The sequence below is a fragment of the Rosa rugosa genome, chromosome 2 (genome assembly GCF_958449725.1).
Source record: "Rosa rugosa chromosome 2, drRosRugo1.1, whole genome shotgun sequence".
Lineage (NCBI taxonomy): Eukaryota > Viridiplantae > Streptophyta > Magnoliopsida > Rosales > Rosaceae > Rosa > Rosa rugosa.
Window position 1 is genome coordinate 9,336,111 of NC_084821.1, and position 12,761 is coordinate 9,348,871.

Sequence of the window (12,761 nt, forward strand, 5' to 3'; positions counted from 1 at the left end):
TTAGCGCTACGAACCTACGACTCAGTTCGTCAGTCACTTGGGCAGGAGTTCCAGAGAAGCATAACATTGGACAAGTATGCTCTAAGTTTCAGTTTAGAAGATCCAACCACGTATCAGGAAGCTATAGCAAATGATGTATGGGGAAGTTGGAGGGCAGGTATGTTAGAACAGATGAAGAAGTCCATACAGAATGACTTAGTTCAGGAGTCGGTTCCTAAGCCCAAAGAAAGAAATCAGGTTGGCTGTAAGTGGGTTTATAGGAAAAAGGAAGGAATGCATGATAAGGAAGCCATGAGATTCAAAGCTCGAGTATTGGCCAAGGAGTATTCGCAGAAAGTAAAGGTCGATTATGACCAAATCTCACCAGCGGATAGCTGCGTTTATCATCATGTGTTCAAAGATAGTATGGTTTTACTATTGCTACTTTATTTAGGTGACGTGTTAACTACATGTCAGGATATGTCTAGAATTCCAAAGTTTAAGACACAACTAGGGAAGGAATTCAACATAAAGGATCTAGAAGCTGCACAACAGATCCTAAGAGTGAAGATAAGGAGGGATAGAGAAGCGGGAAATATATGGTTGTTATATGAACCCGTGTCTACTCCACTAGTAGCACACTTCCAGTTGAGTGTGCAGAGATCATCTACGAAGGAGTTAGATGAGATTATGAATGTCTCTTATGTACGCTAGAATCTGCACAAAACCAGGTTTAGCTCAAGCATTGAGCGTTGTGTCAAAGTATATGGCAAATCCGGGTAGGCGACACTGGCAAACAGTGAAGTGGATTCTATATTACTTGAGAGACACCAAGGAGCATGGATTTGTGTTTGAAAGACAACAAGAACAAGCATGCAATGCTGGTCATGAGGGTTCAGATTTGGCATGAGACTTAGACAAGAGAAGACCTGCAACAAGTAATGTCTTTACTTGTGGTGAAGGTTTAGTGAGTTGTAGAGCAACTAAAGAATCAGCTACGACGTTGTCTACCACTGAAGTAGATTGCATGGCACTAATAGAAGCTTCCGCAGAGGCATTATGGCTTAATGGTTTGATGAGTGAGTTTGGAATTCAACAAGAAGCTGTGGTGAAGAATGGGGTCATCAATTTGAAAAGGAATCAAGTGTTTCAAGCAGAGACGAAACACGTTGATGTTCGTGGTCATCTCAGCGAAGGTTGGGTCAACTCAAGGAAAATAACAATTGAGAAAGTTCATTCAAGGGAGAATGTCTCAGATTGTTTGACCAAGACCATTGCCATGGAGGAGTTCAAGTGTTACTTGAACCTGCTCGATCTTACAGCATGTTGAGATTAAGGTGGAGCACCTCCTCACTTGAGGTGTGTTGAGGCAAATAGACTTTTGCCAAGGTGAAGGTTCTTGAAGGTTTCAGGATTACTTCAAGAAGTACAAGATATCTTGGAGGTTGCAGCAATCAGTTTGGTATCAACTCACCAAGGTGGAGATTGTTGTGAATTTGGCTCGTTGATATGCCTAAGTTGATTAGGATTCAAGACAAAACTAGATAGGTAAATGAAGATTAGTGCACACAGGAATTCTTCTAGTATCCTAATGGGTTTTGGAATAGGAAGAGTTATTCCTGTTGATTTAGACCTGGAAAGTAAGTTCTATTCTAGTTAGGAATAGGAAAGAGAGCTCTATTCTAGTTAGGAATAGGAAAGCTAGCTCTCTTTCCTTGTTCTAATAGTTTTAGGAATCCTAATGTGACATGTTTGTAACCAGCACCTATAATCTATAAATAGGGCTGCAGGGAGGTCACATAATGTGTCCTCAGATCAGAGAAGAGATCAAAGAGAGATCTCAGAGAGTTCTCAGTTACATAGGCAGGGAGAGCCAAGAGTGATAGAGAGATCTAGCAAAGGGGTTGGGAATTAGCATAGGGATTTCAATAAGTACTTGTAATCAAGTTGTTATTCTCAATAGTGCTAGTGATTCTCAAGAGAGATCACAAAGTGGACGTAGGCTAAAATTTTGGCTGAACCACTATAAAACTGCTGTGTGTTGTTTTTGTGTATCAGTTCATCTATCTTCTTATTTTGCCTAGATAGTAAAACACAAAAGATCCTAAGGGGGCTTTCACTATAGATATACATACATGACTGGAATTAAAGTGATCGAGAATAATTCGGAGAAAAATTTCAATGATGATTGCTTTAGAAGATCAGCATGGCTGAATAAAAGAAAAAAGAAAAAGCATTGAAATTAACATCTTCCGTATGTTCTGGGTCGGCAAAGAAGACTGAATATTATAGCAATTGAGAGAGGAAACGGGATTGGTGGGATTGGTGTCTATAATGAGCATAAACTATAAGCAATAGTGATAGCTAGGAAGAAATATGAGCAAGAAATATTTCAATAAATCGTTGCTAATTATGTTCACGATTGATTCCTTTTATTACTGTTGATATAGTGAAGAAAAAAAAAAAAACAGGTATTAATGTAAAATTGCAAATTCTTGAACCAACAAGGCAACAAGGAGTCCCATGCATGGCTACTAGCCTACTTGTTCCAAGTATACTAAGTTAGGTTATTCGGTTATTCTCATGATCGGGAATAATCATCCAAGTATTCAAAATAATCCAAGTCTGATTCCACTAGGATCCGCATGCTTCATTAGCCTATACTGCTGCCGAAGTATACCTATGGGCTATGGTTAAGGGATCAACCCCAAACTAATAATACGACCCAATTGAACCCAAACGGTAGACGAGCTGTTGAAAGGATTACTATATGGGTCTCTGAATACATACGATCAAAATACATAAAAAATACTTTGCTGCTATCATATCCAACAACTCAGAAACTTACAGAGCAACACTCTAAAACCAGCGGCATTTAGGCATTGAGAGAAACTTCCAAAATACTATCAAATTCCACGTACAGCAACACAAGCACTAGCCAATTCCATGAAGAAGGTTCAATACTAAACTAAACTAGTACTTGAAGTAGCATTTTGGAACCAAATTAGAGAAATTGTTCTTAAAAGCAAAACTAGCTATAATCACCAAAAGTTGACAACGTACTGAAGGTGAGGTGCACCTGAAGTTGAACCGAAACATGAGAAAAGCCATGCGCATCCGCCAATTCTTATGCATCACTACAGCTAAACCGGCTTATGTCCTCTGGGGAGGAAATAGACTTGCTCCTGCAATACGAAGATATTCAATAAACAAAAAGGATTACTTGCAAAAGCTCAATAAACAAAAAGGTTCTGTCTCTAATTCTCTATTATCTTGAGTGGATTTATTTCTTTACCTATTCCATCTGCATCTGCAGCTGTCATGCTTAATCATTGAGAGATGCTATAGTTATTGGGTGACAAAAGGCTCTCCAGGTAAAACCCAGCAGAAGAAGGTTCGCGAATTCCACGAATTGATAGATTGCGAAAGCTTTTTTTATCAAAGTTGTACATAACCAACCGCTGTTGCATTTGATCTTGCAGCAGCAATAGATGATGATTTTTCTTCACAAAACCGGAATGTAACCCTTCAGAAAAGGGTAGGGAGATGCTTATTTTAGTCCAGGATTTGGCCACTCCGTATTCTTTCATGACCCAAAACTCTTGATCATCCTTTTTACCCACACATAAGCATTCCTCGAAGACGCTGAGATAATATTCATCTTCACCTTCAACAATATTAAAATCAGGCGGCAGAGGAATCTCACGAACATCCTCCTCTGCTAAAACAAAAGATACGATCACCATAGATGATCTGTCATGGACTCTACGAACCAACCAATGAACTCCTCCATTCACCAGTCTCCCATCCATCGCCGGTGTTCGATATTTGTAGGGGTATCCACTTTGAATCACTCGCCAAGAACCGGTTTTCAATGAATAAACACTAAACCTAAGTTCATCTTGACAGAAAAGCCCATGAACCACCTTGTAATCTAGGGTAGACAGATCAAATCCAAACCCACACACTTCATCAGACCAAGTATCATACGTTGGTGGGACAGGTAAATTCTTGGTCTGGCTGATGGCGGGGTTAAACAAACTAAATTCATGATAACATGACCGCATGAACAACAAGCCATTGCTATGAATCACCAAACCCATAAAATCTTGAAGATATTTATTGTCTACTAAAACACAATTCCCAGAATAATCATCAAGATTAATACGATTGAGACACTCATCGAGGTCGATAGAGTAAAGCGTCCACATATCACTAATGAAGACTCTTCTTCTTTGGTAGAACACATCCTCATGCTCAATGGCTTTGTCATAGTGCAACTTCACAAAGTGAGGATCAAGGATTAGAGAATTCCAAGACTTTTTGACACACCTGAATCGGCATAACGACTTCACCGGCAGCCACGCAAGAATCCCGCGGATGATCTCCGACGGCAGCTTTGGGAGGTCTTCAACTTTTTCGGCGGTTGCCATTTTGTTTCTTGTACCCTAATAGCGTGTCACAGCGATAAATATAAATATGCGGACCTATCTTCCTGGTTAGCCCAAAGTGCGTTTAACTGCGCCCAGTAGTAAAAAAGCCAGGCCCAAGTTCCCAACCTGGGCCTATCCATTCAACATTGCACGCAACACGTAAAATCTCATCAGAAAGGAGTCTCCATCAGTTTCTTCGTTCCCCCTAACTCTGGCACTTTATACTGTCAAATCGTTCATTCAAAACAAAAAAAAATTCGATTTATCTTGGAAGATTGCAATGTCCACCGTTGATCCAATGAATTTAAATTTTCGACAATGCCAAATTCTTTTTTTTTTTTAATTAAATAAGAATTAGGCGATATTAGCTTCTCGGAGGCAAACGATGTAGGGAACAAGTCTCACCCTCGAACTCGAAAGAGAGGGGTTTGCCACACTTTGGAAGTCCACTGCCGGCCTCCTATTTTTATTTTATTAATAACATAAAAAAGAATATACAACCTAGAAGGGGGGACATTTTTTTTTTTGACTTTGTTAAGGGGAACCCAAAGGCTTCCTGAGCCCAAAATAAACCCCTTCGGCGCATGTGAAATGCTCCAACTGTGCATTGCAGCACAGTGCCTGGCCACTTTGACAGCTTCGGGGTTCGAACCTAGGTTGGGGAGCACACCCAACTAAGCAAGAACTATTAGGCCACTTGCAGTGGTTCCTAGAGGGGGGGGGGGACATAAACCTCACCCCAAAAGCTAGAAAGAAAGACAAAAGGAAAAAATTGAAGCAGAACCTCAAATTTTCCCAACTTCCAGATAATTAAACAGCTTGCAAAGCAAAACAATGCAAGAAAAAAACAGAGGAAATGTAGGGTTAGAGATTAGCGATGTTCCTGTGACTCTAGTATGCAGGGTTAGACATTTCAAATTTGAGGAAATGTGGATGCAACATGAGGAGTGTCCCTCTGTAATTCAAAGCGGATGGGCTATTCCTTCGGTTGGTGAACCTATGAAACAAGTGGGACTGAAAATCAAGGCTACTAGGAAGAGATTAATGGAGTGGGATGTTGGTACTTTTCGACAAAGGCAGACATAGATGAAGCTTGTACAGGACAAACTTGACTCATTACATTAATGAGGTTACCTTATACTCCAGATCAATTTTAGCAACAGCATGCATTGTAGGTCAGGTATAATGAGTTACTTGGACGAGGCTTATTGGAGACAGAGGTCCCGAGTCCTGTGGTTGAAGGAAGGTGATAGGAACTCTGCTTTCTTCCACCGAAAGGCTTCTAATAGATGAAGTCGTAATCAGATAAATGGTATATCAATGATTCAGGTCAATGGCAGACGAGTCCAGAGTTGATTTCCAATGCTTTACTTGATTATTATGGAACCATCTTCCAAGCTAAAGGAACTAATCAGGAGGCAATTAATTTTGTACTTGATAAGGTCAATCCGTGTATTTCAGATGATATGAACAGTTCCCTTATGGCCGATTATTCAGATGAGGAGATAAAGAAAGCGGTATTTCAAATGCTCCCTCCAAATTACCTGGTCCGGATGGTATGTCACCAGCTTTTTTCCAGAGGTATTGGAATGTCGTAGACCATGATGTATGCCTTCAAACTAGGCAGCTGGATTCTGAAAGTAATTTTTCACGCATCTTACATTGATTCCGAAGGTAAAAGAGCCCAAATTGGTTTTTGACTTTCGACCAATAGCATTATGTAATGTTGTTTAAAGGATTGCTTCTAAGGTTCTTGCAAACATGCTTAAACATCTTCTACCTGCTATAGTATCGATCTCCCCTACAAAGTGCATTTGTTCTGGGCCGTCTAATATCAGACAACACTCTGGTAGCTTCTAAAGCAGCACATTCCATGCATAAATTACACAACCAAAGCGAAGGCTTTTTTCCTCTCAAGCTTGACATTAGTAAGGCTTATGACCGCTTAGAATGGGGCTTTCTTGAAGCTATGCTATCGAAGATGGGATTTGCTAGAAAATGGATTGATATTGTGCTCTGTTCTATTAAATCTATTCGTTATTCTGTTTTAATGAATGGAACTCCTACAGGTTATATCATCCCTTCTAGAGGCATTCAGTAGGGAGATCATTTATCCCCATACTTGTTCATTCTATTTGCTGAAGGATTATCTGCAGTGATTTATGATTATGTGACTCAGGGTTTATTAAAAGGTTTGGTGATGTATCCAGGAGCACCTGTGATACACCATTTTCTTTTTGCTGATGACAGTTTTCTTTTTTGGGAAGCTTCAGCAGAGGAATGTGTTCAGGTGAAAAATATCCTAAATATTTATTAGCGTGCTTCGGGCCAGCGAATTAACTTAGAGAAGAGTAGTGTTGCATTCAGTAAAAATGTGCATCCAAAATTGAAGTCTTCACTGATAGCCATCTTGGGGGTTAAATGTGTTAAAGAACATGGTCGATATTTGGGTTTACCTCTTCATGTAGGGAGATCAAAGACAGCTATATTTGCATATCTTAAAGAGAGATTGACTAAGAAACTTGTTAGTTGGCGCACCAAGATTCTTAGTGCTGCTGGTAAGGAGATTTTAATTAAAGCAGTTGCTACTATTATCCCTTTGTATGTTATGAACTGCTATATGTTACCTAAGTCTCTGTCTGATGACATGCATCAACTTTGTGCTCAATTCTTTTGGGGTGGTTCTGAGGTGCACAGAAAAATACATTGCCGGTCTTGGGATCGAATGTGTTTAACTAAAGCTGAAGGTGGAATGGGTTTTAAGAACCTGCATGCTTATAATCTCTCGATGCTGGCTAAACAAGGTTGGAGGTTACTTTATAGACCTGCTTCTCTCATTGCCAGATCGTACAAGGCTCATTACTATAGAGACTGCTCTTTTTTAGAGGCTAACATGGGAGAGGCTCCCTCTTTTGCATGGAGAAGCATTATGGATCCACGCCCGGTACTTAGGGCTGGTTTACTTTGTCAGGTTGTGTTAGGTAGGGATATAAATATTTGGAATGATGATTGGATTCCTAATATTCTCAGTCATAATCTTCATCAGCCTAGCCATTGCAATATTCATTCTGTCTCTGACCTTATTCATTTGGAAAGCAAAACTTGGAAGAGAGAACTTCTTCAAAATTTATTTTCCAAGGAGGTTCAGGCAGCTATATTATGCATTCCTTTGAATTCTCGTCATACTCGAGATCGTTTAACATGGAAGCTTGATCGAAAAGGTTTCTTTTCAATAAAGTCTGCATATTGGGTTGCTCGAGATTTTGTGATAGGGAGCTCTCTTTCATCTACCTCTCTTGGGGATCCATTTAGCATGCTATGGAAAACCTTGTGGAAAGCCAAGGTTCCAGGTAAGGTTTCAATTTGCATTTGGAGAGCTTGTCATAATATACTTCCCACAAGAGATTGTTTAAGCAAAAGAGGATATTCTGCGTAAATGCATTGCTTGCTTTGTACTCACCGGTATGAAACTATGTCATGTTTTTTGTGGTTGTTCTGTGGCAAGGGAAATCCTCACATCCCCTCCATTTTCTATGCAACTGCCTAATTCTCCTTCTTTTATGTTTAAGGAATAGATGCTTGAACAAGCGATTTCTTTGTCTGATGAAAACTTTGCTAAGTTATTGATGATATTATGGGGTTCGTCAAAAAATAGAAAAGAGAAGCTTTGGAATGATTATGCTATTGTTGCTCCTGCTATTGTCGCTAGTACTATCGCCTGGTTTGAAGAGTATAGCCGCATAAACAAGGCTGCTGGAAATCAGGCTTATCATCGACTTAAAGGCAATCAACCTTGGCACCCACCTATAGCAGGGATGCTAAAATTGAACATAGATGGATCATTTCTACAGTTAGCAACGTATGGAGGTGTGGGAGGTGTCCTGCGGAATGAAAATGGTGAATTCATCGCTGGATTTGCTTATCATAAAGAGTATGTCACTTGTGCAATGCATGTAGAACTTCTTGCAATTAAACATGGGCTGGAATTGTTGCAAGCCATGACAGTAAGGAATGTTATTGTTCAAAGTGATTGTCTCTTGGCTTTAAAGGTTATTTGTGAGGAGGGTGAGAATTTCACAACTCTAGGCAACTTAGTGGAAGATATCAAGGCTCTTCTTCATGGGTTGCCTTCGATTGGGATACAACATGCTTATCGAACCTCCAATAGAGTAGCCCACAGGTTTACAAGTTACGGTTTTGATGCTAATACCCATACTGAATGGTTCTCAAACGCTCCAGAGTTTGTTCTGGATGCCCTCATTTACAATTGTAATCATATGTTTCAATAATAAAAGTTTTTTTTTCCTAAAAAAAAAAATGCAAGAAAAACAAAAATTGCACCATCAGTCAAGAGAAGCCATTGGCACCAAGCTTCGTAATTAAACCAAATAACCCCTGCAACATCATGTCCAAGTAATGCAAAATTCTTGTATAATATGTAGAAAATGCATAATATGGAATTTGTCGACAAATTGCATGCCAACGAACTCCGTCACTTACTAGAGCTCATTAAAGACATGAATTTTCACAATCAACGTAGAAAAACGATTAAAACTTCGCAGAATAAACAAAGAAGTGACAAATCTAGGAGCTTGGATTGGACTGTGGAGACCCTTGCTTCCCAAGAATCTGAGTAGCCAATGGCTCCTCCAAAATCTAAAAGCATAAACATTTGAGCAAATGACAGTCACATACGAATTAACGAAAGTGTAATGCTTACCTAGAGTGGCAAAAGGACATTTGACACTTACTTAATCATATACCCAGAATTCAAAACTCAACTATAGGTAGTTTAGAACATGCATGTCTTAAACAATGAATTCATGAACAACAAGCCCATTGCAGTACAAAATAGTGCCTACAAAATCCTGAAGATGAACAAGGCTACTAGTGTTTACTAACACTTCATTCCCATAATCATCACCAACATTGTCAAGATTAATACGATTGAGAAACTCATCGAGGTCAATAGAGGAGTGACCCCACCTAGTGTTCCTGATGAGTAGTCGTCGTCTTTGGTAGAGCACATCCTCATGCTCAGTGGCCTTGTCATAGTGCAACTTCACAAAGTGAGGGTCAAGGATTAGAGAATTCCAAGACTTTTTGACACACCTGAATCGGAATAACGACTTCACCGGCAACCACGCAAGAATCTCTCGAATGATCTCCGACGGCAGCTTTGTAAGTTCTTCAACTTTTTCGGCGGTCGCCATTTTGTTTCTTGTGCCCTAACAAGGCACGGCGTCTCCTAACGATACATATAAATAGGAAGACATGTGGTGGTCCAGACTATGTGATTGACCAGTGTAAAATATATTTTTCATGATTTCATTGATCCGGGTCATTACTACCTGATTTCATTAGATTTAAGGGATATTGACCCAATGCCCAATTTTGAGTCAAGTTACGCCCACTTACTCCACTAAGAAAATTTTACTCCCATTTACCCAATTTAAACGCAAGTGACATTTTTACCCCCAATCTAATTAATAAACTACAAACTTCTCTCTCTCTCTCTCTTCCCCTGTCGCGTCGACTGAGCGAGTGACCACCATCTCCGTCGACTCGAAGACGCCGAGTTCACTACCGTCTTCACCGGATGAGGATTGGACGGCGGTTCGTCAGGAGCTAGGCTTTGGGGACTGGACGGCGGCGTCCATCCATGGAGGCTTCGCCGTTCCTCAACAGATCCGCAACCGACTCGAACGCCGATGTGGCTGACCCGAAATTGCAGCGATTGGAGCCAACGCCGGAGCTTCTTCAGCCTCCAAGAAAGTCAAGTTAAAAAACTGATCGACGGAGTATATGATCACCGACTCGTCATCCAGAACCGAATTCGGGTCAACCCGAACGTCGTTGACCTACGAATAGCCTTCGGAAGCCGAAGAAGAAGTCACGGTGAGTGAGTAATTGGGGAGCAAAGTCTGGATTTTGGTGCCGCGGTGGAGGTAGGGTAGGGTTTTGACGGAGAGTCGTCGCGGTGAGATGAAGACGGTGGAGTTGGAAATTCACAGAGAATAAAACCCAGTGGGCCATTGAGTCATTAACATATGTGGTAGAAGATCATTGGTGTTATGTTCCTCTAATATATAATGTTAATGTCTAAAAGTTCGGCGGTAGCTGAACCTTTGTTAACGCTGATCCGGTGGACGGATCGATACTTGTGACGTTCTCAAAGCCTCCGCTACCTGTCAAGTAAAATACAAAGGGCGTCAGAGGGAGACCGCGTTGGGCGGTCTTCAACTCTCCGATGCCTAAGTTAGTCAATGTATTTATGTTGACAAAGTAACAGTAGGTAGGTATTGAATGCGTAATTAATGAGGAGAGAGGAGAGAACCTTTTATAGGTGAGGAAGAGGTTGATCTTCTCTTTGTTTTCGATGTGGGACTGATGTGCTTCAGTCCCCATCTCTGGGAGCTTCTGATGCTACCTTGGCGCGGCGCGTGGCGGCGCGTTGGCGGTGATCTGGGGGTGATCCGCCGCCGAGGTTGTAGCCCGCCTGGCGGTGTGTTTGCATGTCATTCCTTTGGTTGGAATTAGTACCTTTGGCGGTCGAATGAGCGTGGCCCATTATAGCTAATTATGCTTGCGAATGTACATGTATGTACAAGTCCCCCAATTCCCCAGTCAAGGAGGGCAATCTTGGTTGGGGAGTTGTTCGGCGGTTCGAAGCGTTTTCTTCCGCTAGGCTTGCAAGAGCATAATTAGCGTCAGTGCGTTGTCAACCATGGATTTTACTGAGCAAACGCTTTGTACCCTTTCGGGTGGGCCTCTGCTAGGCCCCCCAGGGAGTCCCCCACTCCCCGGCTAAGATGGACCTTCGGATGGTCTGTAAATTGTTTGTTGAGGGGGAGCTGTGCGGAGCAGAGGGCGTTGGGTAGCGAGCCCAATCTTTAGCACCCAAGTGACGGGGGTCAACGTGCCTGATCAGGGCCGTCGTAGACTGTTGACACAAGTCCCCGTGTCCCGTAGGGACCGTCTGACGGTAACGCCGCGTGGCGGTCGTTGTCAGAGTGAGGCGTGGCCTCGGGATCCGCGGCTGGCGGAAGTCCCCCCGCTGATTGGAGCAGGAAGCAGCGTCCAGTAGACGTGCCTGGCGGTATTTTATTGAGCGATACTGCGCTGAACAAAGTACGCGGCCTGCAAGATGATAAGGGGCTCCGCTAGAGGTGTGTAGCGGAAGATGCCCCGCTTGCAAGATGTCAAGGGAGAAGTTCCGCTGGCGGGGTTTCGCTCAGCGGAGACTTCGTCACTTGGAAAATGACAAGGGAGAAGTTCCGCTGGCGGGGTTTCGCTCAGCGGAGACTTCGTCACTTGGAAGATGACAAGGGAGAAGTTCCGCTGGTGGGGTGTCGCTCAGCGGAGACTTTGTCACTTGGAAAATGATAAGGGAGAAGTTCCGCTGGAGGGGTTTCGCTCAGCGGAGACCTCGGACGGTTGGGGAATCCATCGCAAGTGGTTACTTCCACCAGACGCTTCGTCTGGTGGTGGTTAACACGTGTTGAACCCGTAGAGGGTTAGCGTGCGCAGGCCTGTCCCCTAAGCGTAGCCGTCTTCTCGCCATTAATGATAGTAATGATGGATTTCGTAACCGAGGCGACGCCTCGGTTAATCCGGAGAGTAAGTGAAAAGTGGTGACACGTGTACGGCTGGTGTGTGATGTCGTATTTTAGCGGACGGCCTAGAACGCGTTGATGTTGACATAAAAGGGGGGGAACCTTAGCGAGATTTGACATTTAGTGAAAACTTCAAACCCGAGTCGTCGTCTTCAAGCTCTCTGCGATTTTCGTATAGAGTCTTGCGGGGCGAAAGCTGTGGAGTCACCGGGTCTTGGGAACGAGGTTTCTATTGGTGAGGACAAACGCTTGCAATCACAGCAAAGGTTTCATCAGTAAGGTTGGTTCTCTGAATCCTATCCCTGTTCCATTGAATTTCTATGTACTTGTTGTTGTCAGTTTTCTGGGTTTTGTGAATTTGGGGTGTTCTGAGTGTGTAAAGTGGGCTTTGGGGGATGGGTTTTGGTGTTTTTGACAGTTGGGATTTCTGGGTTTGCTAGATGGTCGAATCTGTGTTCAGTGTTTGTTGGTTATTTGTTCCTGTTTTTGTGATTTCTGGGTAAACTGTGACTGATGTTCTTGTCGATAACTGATGTAAGAATAGGCTAGATCTGTGCTTGTGCTAACTGGTGTGGGTTTTAGGGTTTGGGATGGCTAACGTCATAGAGATATCGAGCAGTGAGGATTCCGGGTCTGACGTGTCGTTCAGCGCGGCGGATAGGGTATTTATTGACTCGTTGCGTCCGTCTGCCCATGCAGGAACCTCACTGCCGGAACCGCTAGAGGTTGAGCC

The 12,761-nt window shown here is 42.5% G+C and overlaps 3 protein-coding genes across 3 annotated transcripts; 2 read left to right on the forward strand and 1 right to left on the reverse strand.

Moving 5' to 3' along the window:
- The first annotated feature begins 745 nt into the window (after positions 1-745).
- On the forward strand, positions 746-1,309 carry LOC133730295 (uncharacterized). The gene is made up of 2 exons (XM_062157917.1): positions 746-872; positions 942-1,309. The coding sequence occupies exons 1-2, from the start codon at positions 746-748 to the stop codon at positions 1,307-1,309; spliced, it is 495 nt and encodes a 164-aa protein (XP_062013901.1).
- A 1,399-nt stretch (positions 1,310-2,708) lies between these two features.
- Positions 2,709-4,417, reverse strand: LOC133734195 (F-box/kelch-repeat protein At3g06240-like). The gene is made up of 2 exons (XM_062161833.1): positions 3,275-4,417; positions 2,709-3,164 (listed from the first exon to the last, which is right to left on the reverse strand). The coding sequence occupies exon 1, from the start codon at positions 4,410-4,412 to the stop codon at positions 3,309-3,311; it is 1,104 nt and encodes a 367-aa protein (XP_062017817.1). The 5' UTR covers positions 4,413-4,417; the 3' UTR covers positions 2,709-3,164; positions 3,275-3,308.
- An 829-nt stretch (positions 4,418-5,246) lies between these two features.
- On the forward strand, positions 5,247-8,701 carry LOC133730296 (uncharacterized). The gene is made up of 6 exons (XM_062157918.1): positions 5,247-5,472; positions 5,742-5,968; positions 6,202-6,481; positions 6,569-6,702; positions 6,805-7,767; positions 7,988-8,701. Exons 1-6 carry the CDS (start codon positions 5,247-5,249, stop codon positions 8,699-8,701), a joined length of 2,544 nt encoding a protein of 847 aa, XP_062013902.1.
- The last annotated feature ends 4,060 nt before the right edge of the window (positions 8,702-12,761 follow it).

Bases quoted from the DNA above. Each gene is read 5' to 3' on its own strand.
- LOC133730295 (XM_062157917.1), top strand. From the start codon at position 746: ATGGCAAATCCGGGTAGGCGACACTGGCAAACAGTGAAGTGGATTCTA. The intron at 873-941 runs GTTCAGATTTGG...CTTGTGGTGAAG, and splicing joins ATGCAATGCTGGTCATGAGG to GTTTAGTGAGTTGTAGAGCA.
- LOC133734195 (XM_062161833.1), bottom strand. From the start codon at position 4,412: ATGGCAACCGCCGAAAAAGTTGAAGACCTCCCAAAGCTGCCGTCGGAG.
- LOC133730296 (XM_062157918.1), top strand. From the start codon at position 5,247: ATGCAAGAAAAAAACAGAGGAAATGTAGGGTTAGAGATTAGCGATGTT. The intron at 6,703-6,804 runs GTGAAAAATATC...CCAAAATTGAAG, and splicing joins CAGCAGAGGAATGTGTTCAG to TCTTCACTGATAGCCATCTT. The intron at 7,768-7,987 runs GTTTCAATTTGC...TTTAAGGAATAG, and splicing joins AAGCCAAGGTTCCAGGTAAG to ATGCTTGAACAAGCGATTTC.